At 45.2% G+C, this 26,453-nt stretch overlaps 1 protein-coding gene and 1 non-coding gene across 6 annotated transcripts in view; one reads left to right on the top strand and one right to left on the bottom strand.

The window, feature by feature from the left end:
* The window catches only part of SLC23A2 (solute carrier family 23 member 2), a 135,632-nt gene that overhangs the window by 14,092 nt on the left and 95,087 nt on the right, over positions 1–26,453 (bottom strand). For 4 of the 5 annotated variants that reach the window (XM_074406280.1, XM_039479545.2, XM_074406281.1 and 1 more), the window contains 7 exons: positions 16,260–16,348; positions 15,199–15,269; positions 14,089–14,270; positions 8,411–8,531; positions 7,766–7,922; positions 3,778–3,925; positions 1,406–1,511 (listed from right to left, as the gene is read on the bottom strand). In XM_074406280.1, coding sequence (XP_074262381.1) covers positions 1,406–1,511; positions 3,778–3,925; positions 7,766–7,922; positions 8,411–8,531; positions 14,089–14,270; positions 15,199–15,269; positions 16,260–16,348 — 874 coding nt within the window. The remainder of the gene's footprint in view (positions 1–1,405; positions 1,512–3,777; positions 3,926–7,765; positions 7,923–8,410; positions 8,532–14,088; positions 14,271–15,198; positions 15,270–16,259; positions 16,349–26,453) is intronic. The other variant, XM_074406283.1, reaches the window with a different exon arrangement.
* On the top strand, positions 2,969–3,097 carry LOC120367993 (small nucleolar RNA SNORA31). The gene has a single exon (XR_005582224.1). It is a non-coding gene; the product is annotated as a small nucleolar RNA SNORA31 (small nucleolar RNA).

Below are 26,453 nucleotides of genomic sequence, written 5' to 3'. Positions count from 1 at the left end.
ATATGCCTATAAGCTCACAGCAGCAAACTGGCTAAAGCATGGCATGGTTTAGGCCCCATTCCGTGCCCACAAGATCATTCCCAAATCTCCCTGTGCTTGGCACTGGCTTCTCACTGTGGGCAGCTACAGAACCCCCAGGACGGCGCTGGAGGAAATGCCCCTCAGGCAACCTTCCCTCACCTGCCCCATACCTGGAACAACAGGCAGATGGGGCCACTGGTACACCTGAGGCTGGGCTCTGGCAGGGCCCTGTCAACTTAGGGAAACCAACAAACAAGCTAGGCATGCAGGTGCACGCACGGCGGTTCCCTCGCACCTGGATTTGCAGTCAAGATTAATCAAACTTAGTATCTGGTTTCTCTTTGTCCGGTTACAGATCTTACATGGCAAGGGAGAATTCTTTCAAAATCCACTCCACCCTCCCAATTTTACAGAGATCAACCAGTTCTAGAAGGTTTCTGGGCTCACTCCAAGTCCTCAGTGAGGGAGACATGTGAGTCAGAGGCCATCGAGGAGGGTGAACCAATTTTCATGGTCTTAGTTGTACAACATACAATGGCCAATGGTGGGTCATCTCTTAATTTAAAACTAGTGACACCTCCCAGTTGGGATCCCATTTCTACCTTTTGCCCACCCTCCCCCCACCCCCACGGTTTATTCTCATCATTGCAGTCAGAGCGATCCTTAAAAAAAGAAAAAAAAAAAAAAATCCCATCAAGCTGCTCCCTGCAGCATCTGCTTCCACTTAGCATCTGTGGCTGCCTACTTAACCTGTCTGCGTGACCTGGTCCTCAGTTACCTGGCAGACCTCACCTGTCCAGACTTCCTGATCCGCACTGGCCTCTTTGCTGACCTCTACTTCCAGGATAGGGTTCTGCCCTGGCCACATCCCAGCATCTTGAATACTCTTCCCCACATTGTCTGCAAGCTCCCTCCCTCCATCCTTCAGGTCCTTGTTTGAGGTCATCTGAAGATCAGCCTATTTAACACCTAGTCACCCTCTCCCCAAGCTTCCTGTCCCATGTTTCCCCCAGTACTTATCACTGGCTGACACATACTGCATCATTTATGGACCTAGTATGCTGACTGTTGACTGTCTTCCCACAATGTAAATCCACTTTTTAATTCACTGATGTATCCCAAGTACCTCAAATGGTGACCTGGCAAAGTGAGTGCTTTATAAATATTGCATGAAGGAATGACAGGACTGAGTGTCTCCCTACCTGGACCAGCGAGAGAAGAGAGACTTCCAAACAGGCATTGTAAACACTTAAAAAGGGAGATGGAGAGAAATGATTTTTTAAAATCAGAGGCCCACCTATTGGGAACTTGCAGTGGCCAGACCGATCAATAAAATGGATGAATGCTTAGAGGCCCAATCATTTAATTAGAAAAATCTGTGTACCTTTGTAATTCCCAAAACTCCAATGTTGGGACTGGATGAAGTAGAGCCATTTCCAGTACCAAATATGCCATCAAGAACACAGGAGAGGCCCTCCACGAAAATTCCCCTAAAATGTAAAGGAATGGAGGAAAGAAAAACATTCATTCAACTGGGTGATCCACTCACTCTGAAACAGCCTCTACACATCTGCAATCCAAAAATGTGGCCCACAGACCAGCAGCTTCCACATCTCCTGGGAGTGGGGGTTAAAAATACAGAATCTCAGACCCCGCCCCAGACCTGCTGAAGCAGAATCTGAATCCTTTTTTTTTTTTTGAGATGGAGTCTTGCTCTGTCACCCAGGCTGGAGTGCAGTGGCATGATCTTGGCTCACTGCAGCCTCTGCCTCCCAGGTTCAAGCGATGATCCTGGTTTAGCCTCTGGATAGCTTGGATTACAGATGCCCACCACCATACCCGGCTAATTTTCATATTTTTAGTAGAGATGTGGTTTTTGTCATGTTGGCCAGGCTGGTCTCAAACTCCTGACCTCTGGGTGATCTGCCCACCTCAGCCTCCCAAAGTGCTGGGATTACAGGAGTGAGGCACTGTGCCTGGCCAGAATCTGCATTTTAACAGAACCCAGCAAAGCTCATTCAATTTTGAGAAGCACCTCTCAAAGTCAAATGTTAGATTCGAGTGTTTTTAAATCACTGCAAATGAAAGCAAAGGATTTTAGCCAGAAAATAAAGCCATCTGTTGGGGTACAAGACAAACATGGGCCGTCTATGGAAATAAAACACTGATGTGATGTTTTACTATTAAATTCAGTTTCATCAGGAAGGGTATGTTTTATAATTTCATAGGTACTGACACTTTTAAACATATTGATATGTATTTTTTTTTTTTTTTTTTTTTTTTGAGACGGAGTTTCTCCCTTGTTACCCAGGCTGGAGTGCAATGGCGCGATCTCGGCTCACCGCAACCTCCGCCTCCTGGGCTCAGGCAATTCTCCTGCCTCAGCCTCCTGAGTAGCTGGGATTACAGGCACGTGCCACTATGCCCAGCTAATTTTTTGCACTTTTAGTAGAGACGGGGTTTCACCATGTTGACCAGGATGGTCTCGATCTCTCGACCTCGTGATCCACCCACCTCAGCCTCCCAAAGTGCTGGGATTACAGGCTTGAGCCACCGCGCCCGGCGCGATATGTGAGTATTTAATCATATGTAGCAGCTCCATTAGAGAAAGATGTGGACATCAGGACTGGAAGCCCCTAACAGAGCCAAGGCAAGACATGCCAAACCAGCCCACTGATCTCATCACATATAGTCCCTTTTGGGGTGGCAGAGCTGGCTGGAGAACAGAAGGGGATCTGGGCTTTCTTTTCTCTGCAGACTCTTCAGGGGCAATTATCTAACAACTTCTGAAAGCTAAAGACCAAGTATTTTGAGACCATAAACCCCATAGTTCATAAACCCTAGATTTCACAGATTTCATTCACTTCTGCTATTCCTGTCCCTATTTACATAAATTGTAACTGTGCATAGATTACACAGGGCATAGCCCTGGGGACAGGTGGAATGTATCTAACTGATAGGCCTGGAGCAGTTACAGCCTGCTGCTAAGGTTTCCACTACAGGGGAGAGAAAAGGTATCCTTGTGCTTTCTGTCTGTCTGATGGTGGCAGCCAAGATTGGATGGGGAAACACAGGGAGAAAACAGGTAATTTTTGCAACGTCTAAACAGTGCTGTATAGCCAAGTAAGGTGGTGCACACCTGCAGTCTCAGCTACTCGGGAGGCTGAGGTGGGAGGATCACCTGAGCCCAGGAGTTCCAGCGTGTGGTACATTATGATTGTGCCTGTGAATAGCCACTGCGTGCAGCCTGGGGAACACAGTGAGACTCCAGGTCTTTACAAAACAGCAGTAGCAACCCTGTGAACAGTGAAGAGCTTGTTTTGCACTGAAGAAAAATTTCAGTTTATGGAAAAAAAACAAAAACAAAAACAGCTATACATCTCCTTTGATCCTCTGTTATCTTGTTTTGTGTGTGTGTGTGTGATCTCCAAATGATACACACACACCAAAAAAAAACAAGTAAAGAACAAGTGCAGTGCTTGGCATGTGTTTTTTGAACTTAAGGCTTCCAGTGGTTTCTCAGAAAGCTGTTTGATGTCACTGCAATTAAGAAAGGGTAGGAATTCTGTTCCACATCATGAACGAGGAGGAAAATGAAAGTGAACAAGAGCAGTGATATGTCCAAGGACAAATAGCCACTGGAGTCCTGCTGCTTGGCTGGCTCCTGCTGAAACTCCTGGTTTTGTCTTCAAGGCAATCTAAACCTAAGAACAAAGTAACAAGACCACGCGGGAACTCATCTTCTCAGGAACGTACCTGTTTATTGCGTGGATAGGGGGCGGTGGGGCACAGGACAGCCGTGCGCAGGCGTAGTAGTCACCGATAGACTCGATGATGCTGGCGACCACAGCGCTGAGCATGCCAATGACACCAGCTGCGGACACGGTGGGTAGTCCCCACTGAACTGCGGGAGGAAAACAACCATGAACGCTCCCAGAGGGGCAAGCGAAAGTGACCAAGACTAGTTACCCGAAGTCCTTCTGAATGCTGGAGGACTCTACGAGATCCACGTGGATTCTGAAGCTCGTGGATATTGTTCATTTTAAAATCTTAAGCACCAGATGCCTGGGACAGTTGCTGAGTCAGATGAAGACGGCCATAACGAGGACTGATCCCCACTGTGTCTTTATTTAAAAGAAGACGTCATGGCTGGGCACAGTGGCTCACACCTGTAATCCCAGCACTTTGGGAGGCTGAGGCAGGCAGATGATGAGGTCAGGAGTTCAAGACCAGTCTGGCCAACATGGTGAAACCCCATCTCTAATAAAAATACAAAATACAAAAAATTTTGTGGTGGCACATGCCTGTAATCCCAGCTACTTGGAAGGCCAAGGCAGGAGAATCTCTTGAACCCGGGAGGCAGAGGTTGCAGTGAGCTGAGATCGTGACACTGCACTCCAGCCTGGGTAACAGAGCAAGACTCTATCTCAAAAAAAAAAAAAAAAAAAGAAGAAAAAAATAGAAAAAACATAAGAAGATATTACTGGGCTGGAAGAGGCCAGCCATAGCTTCTCTTTCCTGTTTCTAAGCCACACTCAGTATCTACTAAATAACAACTGAAAGTGGCCTGCTGTGGAGGGAAATTTGTAAGAGGGTTTTATAGCCCTGCTATACAGAGCAGGGTATAAAGAAACAGTGGCCTTCCCCAGGAGAAGCTGCCTAGTGAAAAAGCAGTGAGGAATCACCAGCTAAATTTAAATCCTGATAGTAAAGCATCCATAAGGTATGGACAGTCCTTCTCTACTATAATACCAGAACCTTATTTTAAAATCATAAACCATGTTATAGGAACTTAAATACTTTCATTTCAGGAAGCAAAGTGAGGCCCCACTGTAACTTCATTTTAAGTTCTGCTTTTAATCTTTCATTTGATATTTTTTTCTTTAAAAGAATATTAATTTGGACTTGAGAGCTATAAATTTAATAAAAAGAGCATGGGTCTCTTTCAATGTGAGAATGAATAGGCTCCTTTGATAAAGGAGCTAGCCCTTCTTCTCTTGAAGCATTAGTTATAACACACCCACTAAGCAGGAAGCACAGCAGAAAAAGAACGAGGGCTAAAACATGGTCTCTCACTCAGGAGCCAACAATGCAGCTTGGGGAACAGGACACTCCAAAAGATCTGGGGAGAGGGCAATGGCTCAACTTCAAATGAATTCAAGCTGAGCTGGGTCACAAGGAGTGTAAGTGAGGACATCAGGAAAAGGCAAAGTCAGGCCCTGGCCAGGGAGGATTTGAGGAGGAGGTAGGAATGGAGGTGCCCCCTCCAGGGGTGGGGATTTCTGGGGAGGGGATATGAAAGAAGAGCTGGTGGACACAGAGCTTTCATGCAGGTCAGAGGGCAGGAAGCAAGTTCTGGAAGAGTTCCAAAAGCCATCTAAGCCACCTAGAGGGGTCTGGCCTGTGTTATAAGTAGCCTAGAGCAACCATTGGATTGGGAAGAGAAAGAGGATACAAAGATGTGCAGAATGAGCCTGGAGTGCAGTTAAGGGCAGAACTGTTCCTCCCTCGGGCTGGTCACTCTGTGGGAGCAGCCAGGGGATGCAGAGGCAGCCCTCAGTCAGGGTGCAAGGTACGCAGGCGGCTCAGCACAGCCCGTGCATCCTCAAGAGGCCTGCTCAACAGAGCAGCTCCAGGTTGATCTGGAATTGACTTTCCTCATTCAGAGGTCTTCACCGAGCAACATTTTCTCTTACTAAACTATCTTTTATATTGTTACCTTGTTACTGTTGTAGTATTCTGGTTTCAGTTTACTGTCTTGATTCCGAGGGGGGATTCTTATTTTGATCTTTTTTCCTTCATATATATCCCCCCCTACCCCCACTTAAAGACCTCGTTGGATTCCAGCCCTCTGTCTTGAGTCTGTTATTTCTTATCTCCTTTCACCAAGAAACTTTCATTTAGTTTGTTACTTGACAGCAGGATCTCTCAACCTCAGCACTGCTGACATTTTGGGCAAGAAATCTGTATTATATTAAGAATCAATCCAGATAACACCTAGCGTACTACAGACTGAAAAGCACTGCTCAGGTATTTGAAACTGTCTCTCTGGATTAAGGCAAAGCACTGGAGAGTACTACATATGTACACAGTAGGACTATATCCCTGGGGTGGCTTTCTAGCTCCATACTTACAGTGAAGCTCTGGCACCGCACCAGCCCTCAGCAGGCCAGGAGCCCTACGTGCTCGCTCCCAGCCAGCACAACCTCGGACACTCTGTCCACTAAGTTTCACTTTCTTGTGTGTGGCCCATGGGCCCTAGGAAACTCTCTCTAGTCCCAGCACCTGTACAGCTCTGCCTCTCCTGGACAGCCCAGCTTGTGCTTCTACTGGCATCCACCTTGGGAGCTGCCTGCACAGGCAAAAGACCACCCTGTATGTGCTATGGGGACTTCTACTCACCCGCTGCCCCCGCCTCTCCTGGCCTCACCCTGAGTACCTCACCAACTAATTTGTAATTTCATTTAATCTCAGACTATAGGTATGTATATGAACCCTGCACATTCTTTCTTGGAGAAAGGATAGGTATGTTTATCATACTTAGACCATACAATCTGATGAGAAAGTTATTTTAGAAATATGAAATTTTTTTTTTGAGATAGAGTCTTGCTCTGTCACCCAAGGCTGGAGTGCAGTGGCATGACCTTGGCTCCCTGCAACCTCCACCTCCCAGACTCAAGTGATTCTCCCACCTCAGCCTCTGAGTAGTTGGAATTATAGGCACCCGCCACCGTGCCTGGCTAATTCTTGTATTTTTGTAGAGACGGGATTTCATCATGTTGGCCAGACTGGTCTTGAACTCCTGACCTTGGGTGATCCGCCTACCTCAGCATCCCAAAGTGCTGGGATTACAGGCATGAGCCACCACGCCCAGCCTGAAAGATGAAACTCTTTAAAGCTTTCCTAAGTGTGTTGAGAACAAAAGGAACAGCCAACACTCATCATTCAACATGCTCAGAGCAGTCATCTTTAACCCAACCTTAAAATTTTTGGCTTCTCTCACTTTTTCTCCTTGTCATAATAAAAAATGAAAATAAGACAGTTAAGCAGGGAAAGAAGTAGGCTGAACCTGACTGAGCTCAGGCTCCAAATCTAATAAAAACCCAAATGCTGGGACTAGAGTCTTCACAATGGAACCAAGCATGTAACAACCACTGGGATCACCTAGACGGGGCTAGCCGTGAGTCCAGGTGATACCCCAGCTGGGGAACGTATTCTCACCCCCAAGGAGTTAGCCAACACTCAAATCAAGATGCAGCTTTCAGCCATTAGTGACTATCAACTTACCTCTACAGCTTCTGACCAAGTTTAAAAGATTACAGCTGCCCATTAAGAGATTATATAAATTCCATTGTGCTTGAGCAGGTTGCTTACTAATCCCTAGGCTGTTCCCACTCACGTCTTCCACTTTGGCAGCTCTATACTTGCCTTTCTAAGCAGCTGCCCTCAAATCCTGGCCACCAGAGCTCAAAGCTGGCAAGAGACCCCTTGTCCAGGATTTCATTTTAGCAGAGCTTAAAGAGACAGCTAGCTAATCTGAGAAGGGAGCCGGTCAGTCTGTGTGTGTTGGTTTCTGCCCTCTGGGGACAGGGCCTCCATTTCTTGCTGTCTAATCCTCTCCTGACCAGAACGGCAAGACCTCCAGGGGACATTCTGGGACAAAGAAGGCGGTTCTGCCAACTTCCAACCCCTCTCAGTTGGGCCCTCCTGGGCTCCTGACCCCTCTAGCCATCAGAATACTTACATGGGTATGGAACCTTAAACCACGGGGCTACCAGCAGCACACCCTGCCTGGCATCTGTGCGAGCATAGAAGCCATACTTTGTGCTGTCGGGAGGGAAGACGTCTGTCACCGTGAAGATGAAGCAGAGCAGCCAGGATACCAGGATGGCCAGGATGATCTGGAGTGGTCAAGGGGAAGCTCTGTCAGGCCAGTATGGCTCCCAGGTGTTGACTAAAAACACCCCTTTACCACGGTCTGAACATCACCCCCAGAGCCCACTATCGCCTGTACTTTGCAGACCTATTCTTCCTTGAATGGAATCTCATTGAGAGAGCAGTTTCATTCCGGTAAATTTATCTTACCCTTTCCAAAGTCTGGCTAGTAAAACAAGAATGGACATCATGCCCACAGAGGCCACGTGAAGTCAAATCTTACTCAGTCCCAAGGACAATGTCCCATTCCTTTGGCACTACTAAAAGGATGTGCTCCCATTTCAGAATCAGAACCTTTAAGTCTAAGATGATCTGAGTGGTCATTAGTACCCTGATGTCTCTGCACAGACATGGTCCCCGAAGCGGGGCCTGCTTAAAACCCTCCCTTTACTTGATCCCCTTACATATGAACCAAAGGCAAAAATGTCAGCAGGGGGAGAAGTCAGCTACTCACAGGGAACATTTTGAACAGCTGTAACTTGTACGCAGTCCATCCTTTCTTGGATTTATAAATCGGGAGAGGAAATTTAACATTTCTGGCATATTGAGAAAACAGTAATACTAGGAATATCGTCCTGAGGAGAGAGAGAAAACAAATGAGGTCAAAGGCTGTTATGTCTCTGTTATAAAATAACACTTGAAGCCTCTATGACAAAATTGACTGTATGTGTTCAATTCATTTACCTAGAAAGCTGCTAGTCCTCTGAACTGCTATTTGAGAAACAGTGCATCTATTGGAATGTAAGTCTTTTGGAAATACTACTTTGGGGAAGATTTTACAACTAATTTGCCTAGCATTTCTTGACACTGAAATGAAATTGTGATGTACATACCTCAGGACAGCTTTTCCTAAATAGAATAAGAAAACCCAAAGAATGTACACATTGATGGGAAAAGCTTACACTGTGTAAGGGGAAAGATGCCAGACACAAAGAAGACTGTGGGATTGCAACTATGAATCACCTACCAAGCAAACTGAGAAACGACTGCATGCACACACAAACAGGTAAGAAGGACATGATCCAAAGTTCCCCCAGGGATTCTCTTTGGGTAGTTATACGATTTGCAACTGGTTTTCCCACTTTTCTGTATTTTCCAGTTTACTTACAACAAGCATAAATTACTTTTAAAAGAGCAAAAAGTGAAGCTTCACTACTTAAGAAAACTAGATACAGTAGAATTCAGTATTAATAACATTCCCGAGAGGCTTCTGCGTGCCAGACATTACACTAATGTCTTCCTGTACATCATCTCAACCTTACGGGGTGGCTTCCATGATCGTCCCCTTTTTACAGAGACAAAGCCAGAGGTCCAAGATCACACAGCAAGGGTTGCAGGGTTGCGGGGGCAGGAATCTGAGCTCTAGCCCCGCTGGTCACAGGGCAGAGAGGCTGGGCTGCGGAAGGCCCTCTCCTCTGAGCCTCACGGCCCTGACTGAACTGCTCTAAGTGCTATGGGAGGCAGCAGCAGACGCTGACCCCTCAACAACAGGACCACAGCACTTCCTGACACACCAGTCCATGACATAGGTCTGGTGTCCTATGTGGCTGGCAGCTGTGGGGTCACTTCCCATCCTCCTGGGTGGATTTACTTATCACCGAAACAAAAACAGTGCACAACAACGCGCCTCGGTCTCCACACAGTCTCGCTCTTTGACTTACGACCTGAGGTAGAGCTGGCAGGAAGAACAGGTTCTCAGTTAAAGCTAAGCTTAATTGTTCTTGGGCCCAGTTCCAATTGCTGAGATGGAATCATTAGCTCCATCGACAGCTGGTCAAGTGTGACTCCACTGTCACATTCCTAATGAGGCGTGGATGGCAGCCTGGCTGGAGAAAAGGCGCACTTTGCTCCACGGGCCTCCCTGACTACTCAGGCGCTTCAGCGAACTGGTGATCCATTGGGGCCACTGCCAGTACCAGTTCAAGGTTGAAAACACACACAGTGCCCACGTTACTTCACTTCCTCTGGGATAGTGAAGCTTAACAAAAAGCAATACGATAACGAGGGATACTAAAACTGGAATACTTTAAACTTAGACCTACACACAATTTTCATGTTTGGAAAAAACAAATGCTATTTATTTGTTTCAGAGTGATTATCAGGAGCTCTAAAGATGCCCCAAGTCTGCTGTTTTTGTCATCATTATTTTGGGCAACACACCTACACATTTAAGAGGGGACAGAGACCACACAGAATTTGAGGAGGGACACCCAGATCTCCGGCCCAAATCTGGCAACTCAAATTTAGAAAGTAGATTAGGCAGCAGATGAACATGACTCTTTCTGCTCTACTTCAAGTTTATTTTTATTCTCAAATACACCTGAGGGTGGGCACCCTTGTGACAGAGAGGCAGGGGCTTAGAGGTGCAGACCTGCCCATGTCCACACATTTGAAATGAGCAAAGGGATGAAGCGTTCTAGCCCCAGTTCTCAGGATGGGCTGCTGTCTACTCCACTGGCTGCTTTCTGTCTCACAGTTACGTTTGTTAACTTTTACTTTAAAATTTTATGCAAGTAATGCATACTCAACTGTAGAAAAAATTTAAAAGAGAAAGATAAAACCCTGAAAATCATCCATAATCCCCCCTTGAGTAATAAAATCACATAATATTGTGGTGTGCCTGTTCTGAATGGCTTTCAATCCCTGGATATTTGCAGGGTGCTGGAGGAAGACAGATCGTTATCTTCCTCGTCCCCTGGAGGTCATTATCTAACCCAAATTGGGATCATGCTTTATGCAGCTTCCTGACCTGCCTCAGCACCTATTGTTAATACTAAGAACACTTTTCTACCTCATCAGACAGAGATTTGCATCAACACCTTAGTGACTGCTTAGCATTCAGTTTTATGGACATACCACAGTTTGTTTAACAATTCCCATACTGTATGACATCAGAAGTAATATAAATGGCTTTAATCAGCTGTATCATCACTGCTTCTAAGACTCAATCTTTACACACGGAGGTATGCATTTCAGCATTTTTTGGCAGTAGCAAAAACTTAAGCGACATGCATGAGCATCAATTAAGAAATGGCTGAATAAATTATAGACCTTTATTATTAAACACTGCACAGCTTTAGAAAGAAAGAGATAATCTAAACATGCTGTCTTGGAGAAGCAAACCCAACAAATTATTGGGGTAAAAACAAATTACAAAATAAAATAATATTGAAGCTGCATATATGCTAGTTTGTACTTATTTGCTTAAAAACATAAAATTATGGAAGGATAAAAACTAAATTTTTTGCTAGTTAACAATTGTGAGATTCTTTTGAGAGATGGAGTAGGAGGGGACTATTATTTTACTTTAGATTTCTGTGCTTAATTACTGTTAAATTTCAACTACCTAGAATTTAACTGAATTAGAGGGGGGTGGAAAACAGTGTTTTGGAGTGCCTGGTATTGATACATGGAGATTAATTAAACTCTCTTTACTTCTGAATAGGTTTGAAATTTTCCATAAGAAAAGTAAATTAAAAAATAAGTTTTAAAATGTAGATTCTACCAATGCACTGTGCACTGTGCTAGGAAGAGCAGCCACTGACTGGCCATGCTTACCCTCCCCTGAGGATCTGTCTCTAAACTCTATCTCTATTGGAGTGACTTAGTTTGTACAACCTTATTCACTCTCAATTCCAATAGAATCATGTGGATAATATACATTTTAACAAATTGGGAGGATAAACCTTTTTCACACATTAATCATCTAGGTGTAGTTCCTATTTTGCTAATGGCTACGCCTATCACACCCTTCATCCATTACTCCACTGGGATCCTGTCACTTTTAAATTAACCAGTAGAACTCTTTACAAGTTAGGGACATTAGCCTTTCTGTGATATTTTTATAAGTTATTTTCCCAGTTTTTTTTTTTTTTAAGACAGAGTCTTGTTCTGTCGCCCAGGCTGGAGTGCAGTGGCACAACCTTGGCTCACTGCAACCTCCACCTCCTGGGTTCAAGCAATTCTTGTGCCTCAGCTTCCTGAGTAGCTGAGATTACAGGCACCTGCCACCAAACTCGGCCAATTTTTATATTTTTATTAGAGATGGAGTTTTACCATATTGGCCAGACTGGCTGAGAACTCCTGAGTTCAAGTGATCTGCCTCAGACTCCCAAAGTGCTGGGGTTACAGGTATGAGCCACTTCACCAGATTTGTTTTTAATTCAGTGGTTTTTGATGTTTTAAATGCATCAATAGTAAAATCTATCAATCTTTCTCTTTTCAATATCTTCTTTAAGAAAGATTTTCGTTCCCTCAGGATTAAATAGTATATTTCTTCTAGCACTTTTAAGGTTATTTTGTATATTTACATCTTTAATATAACTGAAATATAATTTGGTATTTAGGAGTCTAACTTTTTCCCCAAAATAATTATTTAGTTTTCCCTACACAATTTGTCCATTCCCCACCGGTTTCAAATATGACTGCCATCTATACCAAATATTTATTTTTCCTTGATTCCATTTCCATTCTTCTTACTCTGCTCTACCAATGTCTATCCTCGTCCCAGGACCACAGTATAATTTATGAAGCTGTGGAATGTATTTAATTCCTCTGCAGGCAAGTCACCAACCCCTTTCCTCTCTGATCTTTGTGGTATGGATCTACGTTATTTTACTTTCTTGTTTTACACATTGACTAGCACATATGTAGAACACCTTTAAATGATACCAGTGATAATAAACAAGCTTATTTAATTTCCTGACTTCAAAAGACAGGACTGGTTTGAGTCTTTCATCATTTAAGTATGAGGCATTTTTATCTTACACATAAAATCCTTCTATTCGGTCAGGCACAGTGGCTCACACCTATAATCTCAGCACTTTGGGAGGCTGAGGTGGGTGGATCATGGGCTGGGCAACATGGTGAAACCCCGTCACTACTAAAAATATAAAAAATTAGCTAGGTGTGGTGGTGGATGCCCGTAATCCCAGCTACTCAGGAAGCTGAGGCAGAATTGTTTGAACCCGGGAGGTGGAGGTTGCAGTGAGCCGAGATTGCCCCACTGCACTCCAGCCTGGGTAACAAGAGCAAAACTCTGTTCCCCTCAACACCCCGACCAAGGTTCAGGCTAATTTCTAACACTTGGGTTTTGAAACCCACCTTGGCCACTTAACTTACTGTGACTCTGGGCAATAACATTACATCATGGTGCTCAGTGTCCCCTGCTGTTAAATGGGGTAACAGTAGGATGTACCTTATCTGATACTATATACAAGTATTTTTATTTTTTATTTTATTTTTTCTATACAAGTGTTATATAAAGGACTGATGCATAGTAAAAGATCAATAATTACCACCTATTATTAAATAATTGCAGAACATTTCACAAAACAAAACAAATGAAAAATCCTCTCATATGTGATGACTTATTTGTTTTAGGAATTTTACTGGCTGGTTAAATTCCAGTGTAATGGAACCGTATACCTGCATATGATCAATTCTTATACATGCTCTGCAGACACACAGAGAATGTGGAATCTGTGTTACACAGAGTTCTGCAGCTCTAATCGTCAGTGATATTATCAAATTCCCATATGTCTTCATTAACACAAAGTGTTAACTTTACTTAAAGGGGCCTCTTTGATGGATGTGATTTCTATATGAAACGACAGGCTGACTAGCAGGACCCTGGCAGAAACCATGTCCCTCACCCACCCACCTCCAGGAGTGCAGAGCCCGGTGTGGCCTGGGTAGAAAAGTCACATCATCAATGCCAACAGATCTTTCCTACGACTTCTCTGGAAATACTCCAGACTGCTGCCAGTCTGGAAGCATTTTTGAGTCTCATGATATAAAAATCTGGCTTCTCAGTATGTCAATTCATGCACATGAGACTTGGCAAGACCTCAAAAGTCAAGAACAAATGGCGCCACCACTGTACCGAAGCTTAAAAACTTACAACCCACCATCTTCATATTGCTGCTAAGTCTGTCTTTGTAATACCTCAACTGCATGTCAATTTCCAACCCCTGGGTCAAAAACCCTTTGACTGTTCCCTAGCATGAAGCAAATAAAGTTGAAACTGTCAGACCATTCTTATTACTGCAAAACATGATCTCCTGAAGTCTGTGTGAATGTTCATAAGGCTGCTCCCATACTGATGGGACGAGGGGAGATGTTTCCACTTACAGCATGGCAATGCCCCAGTGCTTCCCAGCTCTCTCCCCCGCTGCCTGGAAACCAGAGAGGCCGATGAGGGCCACCGTGGGTGTAATGGTCAAGGGCCCGATGTACTTCAGTAGAGCCCCAGGCAGGCCTAGGAGGCCAATAACTACTTCTATCAGTGAGGACATGATGATGGCCCCCTGGATCTGCAACAAGAGATGGCACAGACAAAAGAATGAGCTGCTTGTACATTGCACACTCAGAATGTCACTCGCAACCATAACTGATAATTCTGCAAGGCAACAAGTTATTATATCATCTAACTGGGGAGAGATAGCTGGAAAATTCCCCAGGACCTGATGAGAAACTTCAGTGGGCGCTAACTGGGGCCTGCATTCCTGATACAGGTGTTATTACAGAAATGGGCCCTGGACACAAAGCCCACATGCCTTTTCCACTGCTAAATGATGCAGGCAAAAATTTATAATTCCCATTGAAGAAATACAACATTTTAAGACCAGCCTTAGAGGAGCAGTGCAGCACAAAGATTCTCAGCTTTAAAGAATGAGCACCCAACAGGACATCAACAAGACAGTGTTATTGACAAAAATTCTAAAGGGATGTTTTCAGTGTGCAGAATGGCCACATCTGTGCTCATTCTGAACTGATGGTGAATTATCTCACAGGTTTGGGAAAACATTAATACACTGTCAGCCGTACTTCCTGCCTGCTTCTGTTCAACTGCACTTTGGCAGACAAGTATCTTTAGTTCTTTCAATGAACACAGACAAACACTGAGGCCAGAGTGAACAATTCTGTCGATGATGAGCCTCTGTAGCTCCGTCCAGTGAGCCACGAACCTCAGCTAGTTGTGCTGGCAGGTGTGAATGGCCAGGTCTGTGGGTGTCCAGGAGGGAGAAAACCACTCCTTCTGGTTGCCCAAAGCATTTCCATATTGCTTTATTTTAGAGTGTTGCTTAACTACATTTACTTTAACAAGAGAAATAAACATTATCAGTAATTGAAAAAGAAAAGAAGGACTCAGTGAAAGCAACTGCGGTTTCTTGGGTTAACCAACAGTGAAGCTGAGAAGAAACATGAAGATGCCAAAAGCAGAGAATGCTTGTCTTTTACCTCTCGGATCCGGGGATACCAGATGTGTTCTGTGTGCAACAGCTCTGCTGTTCCATTGGCAACTGAAACATCTTGAAAACAAAAACAAAGTTTTTCTTGGAGTGAAACTGATGTCTCACATGGCATATTCATTTTACCCTTTAAGCAGAATCTTCTCCTGGTTTTTATTATATTTATGTCAATCCCATCCCTAAAATTCAACCTCCAACCAGACAGCTTATCTTATTGAAAGGTGGATCCTCAAACGTTAATTTAACCAAATGAATTCATCGACTGAGAGCTCCCCAAATTGTCAAAAGCTAACTGAAGTGGTGATACACGTTACTAGCACCAGCCTCACACAAAAAAACCAACCTTTGCACACACCTCATTGAAATGCCCGACAGCAAGGTTGCTGGACTGAGGTCTGAAAAACTTAGATAAAACAGAGGGTCTTTTCCAGTTCCCAGATCAAATCAATGGTCACAAAGTAACCCCTAGGAGCAAGGAAGGAAATGAAGGCTGGAAAACTTTGCTCCTAGAAGGTCAAAATGTAATTGTATTTTTGAGAGGTCTGACTGATTTTCTCAAATTCCCTATCTTTTCCTGACCTTATCGGGTTCCTTAAGGATCTTTGCAATCACTAAGGAAGGGGAATGAAAGTCATTTGCAGCAAACCACAGTAGCCAGATCCTTAAAAAGCAAAGATGTTTCAGAGAAGGGATGCTGACGCAGCAAAGAAAGTGATTACTGGTGGGTCATAAAATCCACTGAAAGAGAGAGGCAGAAAAATAGCACAAATATTTTTCTATTCTGTTCCCATGTTTGTCAATTTCATTAACATAGAGAAATGAGATCAGTTCTGATCCTTTCTTGCTCTAGGGTTAGGGATGAACAAGTGGATAGAAAGAGAGAGACAGACACGATCCACAGATTGGAGCATTCTAAGCTGTTTGTGGGTTTGTGTGCTTTGTCCCTAATTCCAGAAAGGATTTAGCGCTGCTGAGGGCAGCATGTCCAGGCCTCCCTTTACACCTGCTTTAAAGGACCCCAATGACATATGTGGAAATAACTGCAATTACCTGTGGTGTTACATTTCCATTTATCTAAAGACAGGATGGCTCGAGCAGGGGCCAAAAATGCAAAAGCACTGGCCTGAAACAGGGGTAACCTAAAAGAAACGAGACCAAAACCATGATCACGGCATCGGGAACTACCGAAGTAGTTCACTATTTGACAGCTTAACAGTCTTTTCCATAGACATACAGCAAATGAGTAAATGCAGGCACACCTAGAAGAAAAAGCCCCAGTCTGCAAAGGTCTCCTGTGCCATGCAGCCACAGCCAGTGGCTTCCTCATCCTCCCCACTGCCACTCTCCTCCCACCCAGGCAGCTCCAGGGTGGGCCCCGTGATCAGTGCCAACACCCCAACACTGGTCCCTGCCATCACCACCTTTCCTCTTGCAGGTGGGGGACTGCAGGCATTTGGGCTTTCCTCTTTCCTACTGAGCTTATAAACCTTTTAAGCATTCAGTGTATTTCTGCTTTTTTACCTTCTTCCTCTTCCTTTTAAATTCTTATCGGTTATCATAGGAAAAAAATTCCTTCCGTTGTTTCATTTTGTGAATCAAAACCTGCCCTAATCACAGATTAAGGACAATACAATAGCAGATGTAATAAATATTCTGCTTAATCATAAAAATACTTAAAGGTATTCTAACATATTTTAAAGAGCCTAGAAAACTTGCAGAAATCTCCATTAAATTTGCTGCCCACATCCTCAAACTAAATGCAGAGATCCTCAAATAACATGATTTGATTATATTTTAGATAGTTCCATATTGACTTCATGAACCCTTTAGCTATTCAAAAAGACCATTTTTTTTTTAATGGAAATGTAGGGCATTTTAGCTAAGTCACATTAAAGTGGCTTTATGGGTTAGCAAAAAAACTTACACTATTTTTCATATAGTTTTGACGGTAAAACATTAAACTGGCTCCTCCTGTTTTCAGAGCTGGGAAATCTCACACATCCAAATCCTGAATGCCCCAGGAAGCCTGGTCAGTAGCCTTGCCAGTGAGACAGGGACCCAGCATCCCTCCCTTTGAGCTGTCTGGCAGCAAGTCCTACCCACAGTGAAACAGGTGCTGGACTGAGAAATCGAACTGGCTCTGGCTAAAGGACAAGCAGCCTCGATACAAGTCCAGAGCCCAGCACACAGCATTCTGAGCCAGTGAGCTCAAGACTTCCTTGTTACAGACGCTCTCCTGGCTGCTTAATCATGCAATGACATCAACCCAGAGCAGGCAGGGTGCTGGCTTTAAGGCACATAGGCAGGCTACACCGTACAAACCAGATGCATTGCTGATGGCCACTCCCATGGGCATGCCCTTCAACAACCATCCAGTTATAATTACCTGCCATAGGGGCCCAGAGGATAGCAGAAGTGAAGGTCACCTGAAGTGGGAATGTACGTCAAAGGGAAAACACTGACTTCTAAGCATTCCGTAAGCACAAATTTTCAGGACTGTACTGAAAGGACAGCATGTAATTAGGGACAGAAGGAATGGTCCAAATGCCACCTGGTTTACTACGGTTTCAGATTTTAAGCAATGCATCCTAAGGCAATGGAATACGAATGGTGAACTGCGTTTAGAGATTTTATCCTTAGGAATGGCCATCACACATCACACTACATTGGTAAGTCTTTGGAAATGGCAAAAGGAAAGACTGGATCTGGCTTCCACTCCTCAGTTAGATCTCAGTCTGAACCTGACCTTGGCATATGACTTGGGCATCTTTCAGGGTGAGCATCTGATGGCTTAACTAGCACTAAAAGTCATGAGAGCGCTGCTGCAAAGACACTCGCTTCTTTGCATGCTGCTGGGACCTTGGGTTACTCTGAAATAGACAACGACAGAAAACGTCTCCTGAGATGATCTCGAAAGGGCTGCTCATGCCAGCATTATGTGTTCACATCTAGCCAGGCAACACCACCTGACACAAGCTGTTAAGACGCCAGTACTAAGTGTGGACTCTATCACTGGTTTGACTGAACATTCTTAGGGACAGTTGCAACAAGAGCATTTGAACACATTAAACAAATGAGAGCTTCCCTAGATCACAATTAACAAAACCAACTTTTCAAGAAAACAACTGAAGGTGAAAAAAAGGCTGTTTCAGGTGCTTGCCCAGTGTGATGCTGGTCAATTCTCAGATCTTCTCTCTGTACTCACAACACGGCTCCTGTTGCACTCATGTGACCATGTAAACCTCAGGCACCCAGGTGGGTCTCCCCAGGCCAAGACAACTGCCTGCTCTCTTATTTTGTACTAATGAGTGGAAAGGAAATACAGTGAACTGTGCTTTTCTTTATACCAGGGGCTGCCAAACCAGCCACTGGGCCAGATCTGGGGTGCTACTGGTTTTTCTAAGTAAAGTTGTACCGTAATAAAGGACAGCCATTTATTTACGCATGGTCTACGGCTGCTTTCATGCTACCACGATATAGCTCAGCAGGATATTTACACAAAGCACAGGATATTTACTGTTGGCCTTTTACAAAGCAAGTTTTTCTGATCTGTGTACAGGGAAAATATATCTTAAATATGTGAAGACGCAGTGGATGTGTGCAGTTGCAAACTCTCACAGTTAATAGTGGTCACTAGTATTAGTTTAAAAAAACAAAATCCTGAGCAGACCAGCAACTCTGTCATGAGGAGATCCCATGTCGTGCTCCTGCCTCAGGACAGCAGAAGAACCTAAGCAACCTCCACAAGTCCTTACTTTATTCAAAACCCTGCTAGAGGCCCCCCATGTCCAGCTTGATGCCCAGGTAACCTGAACCCCGCTCCTAACCTGGTATCTCTCACCAGCTCCTTCATACAAGTTCAGCTTTCATTTGTCATTTAAAGCACAGAGAAAATACCACCTCCTCCAATAAATATTCCAGGATCTCCTTTGAATCTGTAATGTGTTTCCCTGTAACTTGGGACATTTTGTCAAGATTTCTGCAAGTCACCTCCAAGTTACCAGGATACTGCTTTAGGATTCTCTGAGAGTGCTGGTTAAATGTGGAGATGCCTGCACTCATCCTGGTGAGCCAGATTCAAGGGTGGGTGGCACCAAATCTGCATTTTCAACAATGCCTTCTAGGGGTGGCTGAGACTGAAAACCCCTGTGCCAGGTAAAGGGATTTATCATTTTGTCACTTGATAAACATTCTTGGGTATCTGCTTAAAATCGGCACAATTATAAGCAGACAGACGATGGAAAACACGCCCTAAGCCCTTCCGTTTTTGCTGCGTGAAGAAGACACTAATTATGGTCACATATGGGGGCAGTGATGTGACGGTGTGAAATGCCATGGGGTTCTGCAGGTGCAGTCGCTTGAGCGGGTCTTAAAGCATGAGAAGTGCTTTGCCACGTGTGTGGGGGTTATGGATATTGAGGGCAGAGAGAGGGCAGTCGCAAAACAAGAGCCACAGGACAGACCCAGGAACCCTCAGAGGACCGCATATTCTCCATCTGGGCGAAAGCACAGGGAGCTCATGTGGTGAAGGTCAGTGGGGACTGGATGACAAATGCCCCCTGCGTTCTTCCTGCAGCAAGAGGAACATGAGTAAAGGGCCTGCTCTGAAAGGACCACTGGAGGAGAACTGGGAGGGGTGACCTTAATCCTGAAGCTATTCTCAGTCTGGAAGGAACCAAGCCACAGAGGACATCCCAACAGGCTGTGGCACGACTCTGTGTGTTGTCCTTGCTTTTTTTTTTTTTCTTTTCTGTATCTTTGCTTTTTAACTCCCTTTGGCATTGGCTCACATGGCGAGCCAGCCTGAATCAGGTCTCCACATGCACCCAGCCTCTATCTGTTCCCTTCCTCAGGCTGCTCTGTCTGTGCTGGTTGGTGCACTCCCCATGAGCTGTCTTGCCCATCTCAATCCTGAGGTGGTGGTCCCCCAATAGTAGGAAGCGGATAGGCTTCACCCACCATCTTTACCCACCATGTATCCCAGCACCAATGAATACTTAATGAATTGAAGGAGCTATTTACAAATATTCTCAGAAAGGAATTCTATTAAACTAAAAACAAGAGGTTAAGCCTTTCTGATGAGTTGATTTTGACTGCAAATTTGGAAGAGAGAGATGATTAAATTAAAATCACTCAGAGTTGGGGGCGAAATGTGCATGGGTTTTCATGATTCACCCAGATATGCCTCCAGATGCTGGGGAGCTTGCAGTCCTCCTCTGGTGCCATCAGAGAAAGTTTAAAAGCTGATGAATGGTTTCTATGGGAAGCACCATGAAGGTACAAACTGTAACTGCCCAGAACTAAACTTAATTAAAATGAATAAAACAAAAACAAAATTCACCAACAGAGAACATATATACTCTGTGCCTGGCTTCCTTAATCTACCAAGACGACAACCAAAGTTGATACAAAACCTTGCGTTGTCAAATGAACATTGACTTGAGACGTAAAACTGCAGTAAAAAATTTTGAAAAAATAATCCCTAAGTGATATAACAGGTTTGGCTTTGAGAAGCTATAGGTTCATTATTGAATCTACCACTAGGAGTGTGTGTACTAGGTACTTTCAAAGAAAAGCAAGGCCAGGCACAGTGGCTCATGCCTGTAATCTCAGCACTTTGGGAGGCTGAGATGGGTGGATCATGTAAGGTCAGGAGTTCGAGACCAGCCTGGCCAACATGGTGAAACCCCGTCTCTACTAAAAATACAAAAATTAGCCAGGCATGGTGGTGGGTGCCTATATCCCAGCTACCTGGGAGGCTGAGGCAGGAGAATCACTTGAACCCAGAAGGCGGAGGTTGCAGTGAGTTGAGATCACACCACTACACTTCATCCTGGGCAACAGAGCGAGACTCCATTCCCCACCTCCAAAAAAAAAGAAAAAGAAAAGAAAGACATAATGTATCAAAGAAAACATTTTCTTAATTAATAACATGTTCTATCATTTACTGTATCTATCCATTCATCCATTCATCCATCCACTGATCTGTTGAACTGTTGGAAATTAGACTGTATAGTCTATCTGTAGATCGTGGTGATGGTAAAGTGATTGTGTGAGCTTATAGCATACACATGTGTATGGTATAAGCTCAACTAACTACACAGTTTAAGGCTGAATTCGACTGCACGTCTATTGTCCCTCAATAGAGGTGACATTTAAAAAAACTATGTCTATCAATCTATCAAGTGTTTTGGGCAGCGGAGGCAGGGAGATGATAACATATTCCTCAAGACACCATAGTCATGCCAAATATTGAAAAAACTCCCCAAATTTAAAACAGGAAAAGAGCTTCCGTCCTTATTTGGTACTATACACTCCTGTGTAGGGCTGCTTTTGCCAGGGCAGTTACCTGCCTAAAACAAAAGAACTGGGGATAGGGGAGGGAATGGGAAGGTGGGGAGGAGCAGAAGGCCATGAGGAGGAGGATGAGCAATTCAGAGCACAGGGAAATATGTTTGGGGCAAGTGGGACCCAACAGTCGAAGAAGAAAAGTTGTAGAGAACTAAATTCATTAAACTTACAAGCAAGAAGAGGACTCAGTTGGACTCCCAGGCCCCTGAAACATCATAAATACCAGCAAACATAGAAAGGGTGTAGTAACTGAAGGGAGATCACCCAGAAAAGCTAGAATTTCAGGAACAAAATCAAGTAGACCCACCATAGAGAAGAAGTTCAGCTCAGGCAAGAGGGACTCAGGCCTCAGGGCTGGATCAAACGTCCTTACAGCTTTCTGACAGCCTCTGCCACAGACTCCAGGGTCAGTGGGCCCACCCTGACTGGGGACACTGGCAGTGTGGCTGACCCAAGCCCTGCTGCACTCATCAGGTCCACGTTACTCTACCAGGCTGCCCAGCTCTTGCTTGCTGTACAACCACTGTACTACCTGCCTCCTTCCCTCCCAGGGGGCTCACTAAGATAAAGAGTCAGCCAGTGAGAGTGGACAGGTACCAGGCATCATCTCACTTGATGCTAACAACCTTTCTTTTGAGACAGGGTATCACTTTGTCACCCAGGCTGGAGTGGAGTGGCACAAATCATGGCTCACTGTAGCCTTGACCTGGCCTCAAGTAATCTTCCCACCTCAGCCTCCCGAGTAGCTGGGACAGGTGTGCACCACCACACCTGGCTAAATTTTTTGTTGTTGTTGTTGATGTTTTTGTAGAGACAAGGTCTCCTTATGTTGCCCAGGCTGGTCTTGAACTTCTAGGTTCAAAGTGCTGGGATTACAGGTGTGAGCCACCACGCCTGGCCTGGATTCCCATATTAATGTACGATAATTCTTTTTTAATTAAATGGGTGGTAAATTTTTTTTTATTTGGGCCCCAAACCCTATAGCCTGCTATTATGTGCCTGCTTGACATGACAGAATCCAAAGGATTTGACATCTCCTACATGGTAATTTTGGCAAAAATGTTTACCCTAAATCAATCATGCCTCCAGCCCCATCTTCTGGTTGACAACAAACGAGAGGGATTGTGGGACAAATCAAACAATGTGACAGGGACATGGATCAGACACAATCAGACCATGGGACACTCATGAGACATCGGTTCTGGAAGTTTTTTAAAAAGATGATGATGTGGGGAAGAAAAGGTGGAGACAGCAGAGAGACACGACAAACAAAGGCACCATATGAAGGTGTCTGGTTTAGGGAGGGAGTAACTGTGAAAGGTATTTTAGGGACAACTGAGAAGTTAAATATGAACTGCATATGAGATGATGTGACGGAATGATTGTTAATGTCCTTGGGTGTGATAAATGGTCTCTTGTGATGCGTAAGAGACACTCCCGTTGCTGATTGCTAGGAGAGTATGGAGGGGTGAGCCATCATGCTATCTGCAACTTTACTTCTTTTTTGTTTGTTTGTTTTAAGACAGGATCTCGCACTGTCTTCTAGGCTGGAATGCAGTGGGGTGATCATGGCTCAGTGAAGCCTCAAGCTCCTGGTCTCAAGAGATACTTCCACCTCGGCCTCCCGAGTAGCTGGGACCACAGGTGCACATCACCACACCTAGCTAATTATTTTTATTATTTGTTGAGACAAGGTCTCACTATGTTGTCCAGGCTGGTCTCAAACTCCTGGGCTCAAGCAATCCTCCTGCCTCAGCCTCCCAAAGTGCTGGCATTACAGCCCTGAACCACCTTGCCCAGCCTGCAACTTTGCTTTCAAGTGGCTCAAAAATTTTAAAAATTACACTTGTACCCCAATGCAAATACATATACAGAAAGAGAAGTGGGGGTAGGGGTTCCAAGTCTCACCCACCCCAATCTAATCACTGCATCCCTCCATGCTTCTAAGTTTTATAAACAGCCATGAGTTCAAAGTCCTCAGATGTAAGACCTTAAAGTCTCCTGGAGCCACTCCTTGTACTCAGTGAACACATATCATGAACAATGTTCCAATAGGGCCCCAGGAACCTGACAGGATAGAAGACAGAGGAACTCTCTCTCCTTAGAGCAGACAATCTGTTTAGAGACCAGGTTCCTAAACCAGCTACAATGATGCTTTTGGCCAAATGCTACCTTTTCTCAGCACATCAATGTGCTGTGTGCTTACAGCAGGCCTGAGAGTGGCCAGGAGGGGCTCCTCTGAGAGGGGACATCCTACCTTTCATTTTGCTGGAGAGGTCAGAGTGATGCCTCTAAGAGGGGCCTGGATTGAAAGGCTGGGGGTGGCCCCTTAAACACCGTTGGAGAGACAGTGTTGGGACAGTGGGGCAGGGTCCTGGAGGACCCTAGAGACACCAAGGGTTGGGGTGGGAACTCTGGGAAGCTTGGAGGTGCCACAAAAGAATGACAGCTGCAGGCTGCAGCACCATGACAACCCTGCCCTGATTTCTCTGGATTTTAAAGGCTTTGTACTATTACCAAGAATAAGGGTTAGCTGGAATTGACATCACAGACCAGCCAGAATGAGAACTGTTGAAACCTTGCTCAGGGGAACTCGGTAATGAAGACCTCCTTGAAGCAAAGCTCAAGGGATCAAGGTCAAAGGAGAGGAGGGAGAAGGAAAAGGCAGGGAGGAAGAGGGAGAGGGAGAGGGAAGTAGCACCCACAAGGAACTGCCTTTCCCTGAACAAAGGCCTGGAAAGCACCAAAGCCTCCTAACTCCAAGACAACTGGGGCTAAAGCCCACAACCTTCAATGCAAAAAGACAACGGCCCCTGGAGGAAAAGAAGACATTTTGATGCCAGGAGAGATGTGCAGCAAAGGAAGGGCCTGCAGCCTGCCAACCCAGACACGCTTCATGTGGCCTTGGCATCCTACAGTGGGCCTTCTGTGCTTGAATGAGGTCTGCAAAGACACACATCTGCTTCACCTTCACGGGTTGCCGTCAACTCCGGTCCTTTTTATAGAACGAAACAGGTTTCCAGGATAGCATTCCACTCAGATCAAGAGCCCATGTGAAATGAGGAGGGATGACCTGACCACAGCACTCTGTTCCTTCCTGTATTCGAGACGCTTCTGCAGAATAGAGGGCCCACCCCTCAAGAGCACAGGCCATTATTTCTCCTCAGGCTCCCTTCACCCTCAAATCCAGCGACTAGGTACTCAGCCAGAGGCAGTCAAACCACTGAACAGATACGGAACTGAAACACAGCAGGGGAACCACCTCGGAGCTGGACAAGTCAGAGACCGTGCCTTAAAAATCACGAAAGCTGGACATGAGAAACTTTTCCTTCTGCTGCTCTAAGCCTAAGGAAATGAGTGGTGAGCTGCTCAGAAAACAAAAACAACCCAAAAAAGCCTACAGAGGCCATCTGCCACCCTTCCGGCGGGGTGCTGCTGAGAGTCAGGCCTGCACCCTCAGCTGCGCCTGCCTCCCCTTCCACCTTGCTCCACACACAGCCTCTACCCCAACTGCTCTATCTATTTATTCCATCCTTTTTTGAGCAGAAAATAAACACAGAAGTCTAAAAGAAATGATAATTCACAGCTTATGATGGATCTATCTAAGCAACCAGCAAAACTGAAAGTCTAAAATATGAGCTCACATTTTCATATGCAAAAACTCCCCAAAAAGTATTCCAGGAAACATAATAATCTACAAAAACACAATAAATTCATTAAAACAAAAGCTAACTATATCATTCCCAGGACATCTTAGGAAGAAGCATCCTTTGATTTTCACAAAGGAAACAGGGCTGGAGGGGTCACTTTTCCATAATGCCACATGCTATAAATATCTCTCTATCCTCAGAAGTGTAGATTCTGATGCCCAAGGGGTTAGAATTTTATTAAAGTATCCCAAAACCTGACTTTCATGAGCACTGGCCATGCGGCATTGATCTTGGTGAGCACCCCTAGAACAGATGCTGTCCTGAGTAAGATGTGGGAGTCCAACAACCAGAGGGGACCTCACCCTCCTGAGGTCTGGCTGCCAACTTTGCTCTGCTGGATGGGAACAGGGCGTATGCTCATGGAGTAGCTGGCCACTTTGGGGATTTCTGCTCTTCTCTCACTAAACCCACAGAAAACCTGAGGCAAGGATGTGAGGGGTGGTGCGGCTGACGAGGTAGCCCAGCCTCTTCTGGCCCAGTGCAAAGAAGGGAAGAGGAAGGGTGGAGGAGTCTGAGTCCCAACACGTAGAGATGGAGGATGGAGAGACGTGGGGGATGAGAGGAGAGGAGACACATGAACATGGGGTGCAGCAAACATGCCCCCAGATGGTGACTGGCTAGTCAGGGAGGGAAATAGTGGCCTGTTCCATTGCCTCAGTGCCCCTTCGCTGCCTCAGACATGTAGCCCCCCACATAGCAGGCCCCCAAGTATACCCAGGACCTATACAGAAGATCTGCAAACAGGGTCTGAGGCCCTGCAGAGCAGGAGCCCCCACCTGAGCCCCTGCTCACTGCCCACCTGCTGGTCGGAGAGGAAGCAAGGGGTACAGGCAGCACACAGCACTGCAGGCTGGGAAGATTCACAGCAAGAGCCCCCCCAGCCTGGAGGGCCCGGCCACCCAGGAGGTGCAGGCAGGGGTGTTCCCCTCCCCCATCCCAAAGGCTCTCTCTAAGCTGCTTAGCTAGAAAGATTTTTTTTTTCCATGTCTTTTTCACATGTAAAATACATTCAGAAACATTCCTTAATCAGGGCACACGAAGCACATTCCACTCTGTGCTGCTTCTCTTTCCAGCTAAGGATTCAAAGCAGGAAGGGACTTCCAGAATGAGGAAGAGTAAGACTGGGGGATGAGTTCAGTCCCAGCACAGTCTCCTTCCTATCTCACACCCCTGAGGCTTGCCT

The sequence above is a fragment of the Saimiri boliviensis genome, chromosome 9, assembly GCF_048565385.1.
Source record: "Saimiri boliviensis isolate mSaiBol1 chromosome 9, mSaiBol1.pri, whole genome shotgun sequence".
Taxonomy (NCBI): domain Eukaryota; kingdom Metazoa; phylum Chordata; class Mammalia; order Primates; family Cebidae; genus Saimiri; species Saimiri boliviensis.
The sequence above is the reverse complement of the archived record's forward strand: the minus strand, read 5'-3'. Positions and strand labels throughout refer to the sequence as shown.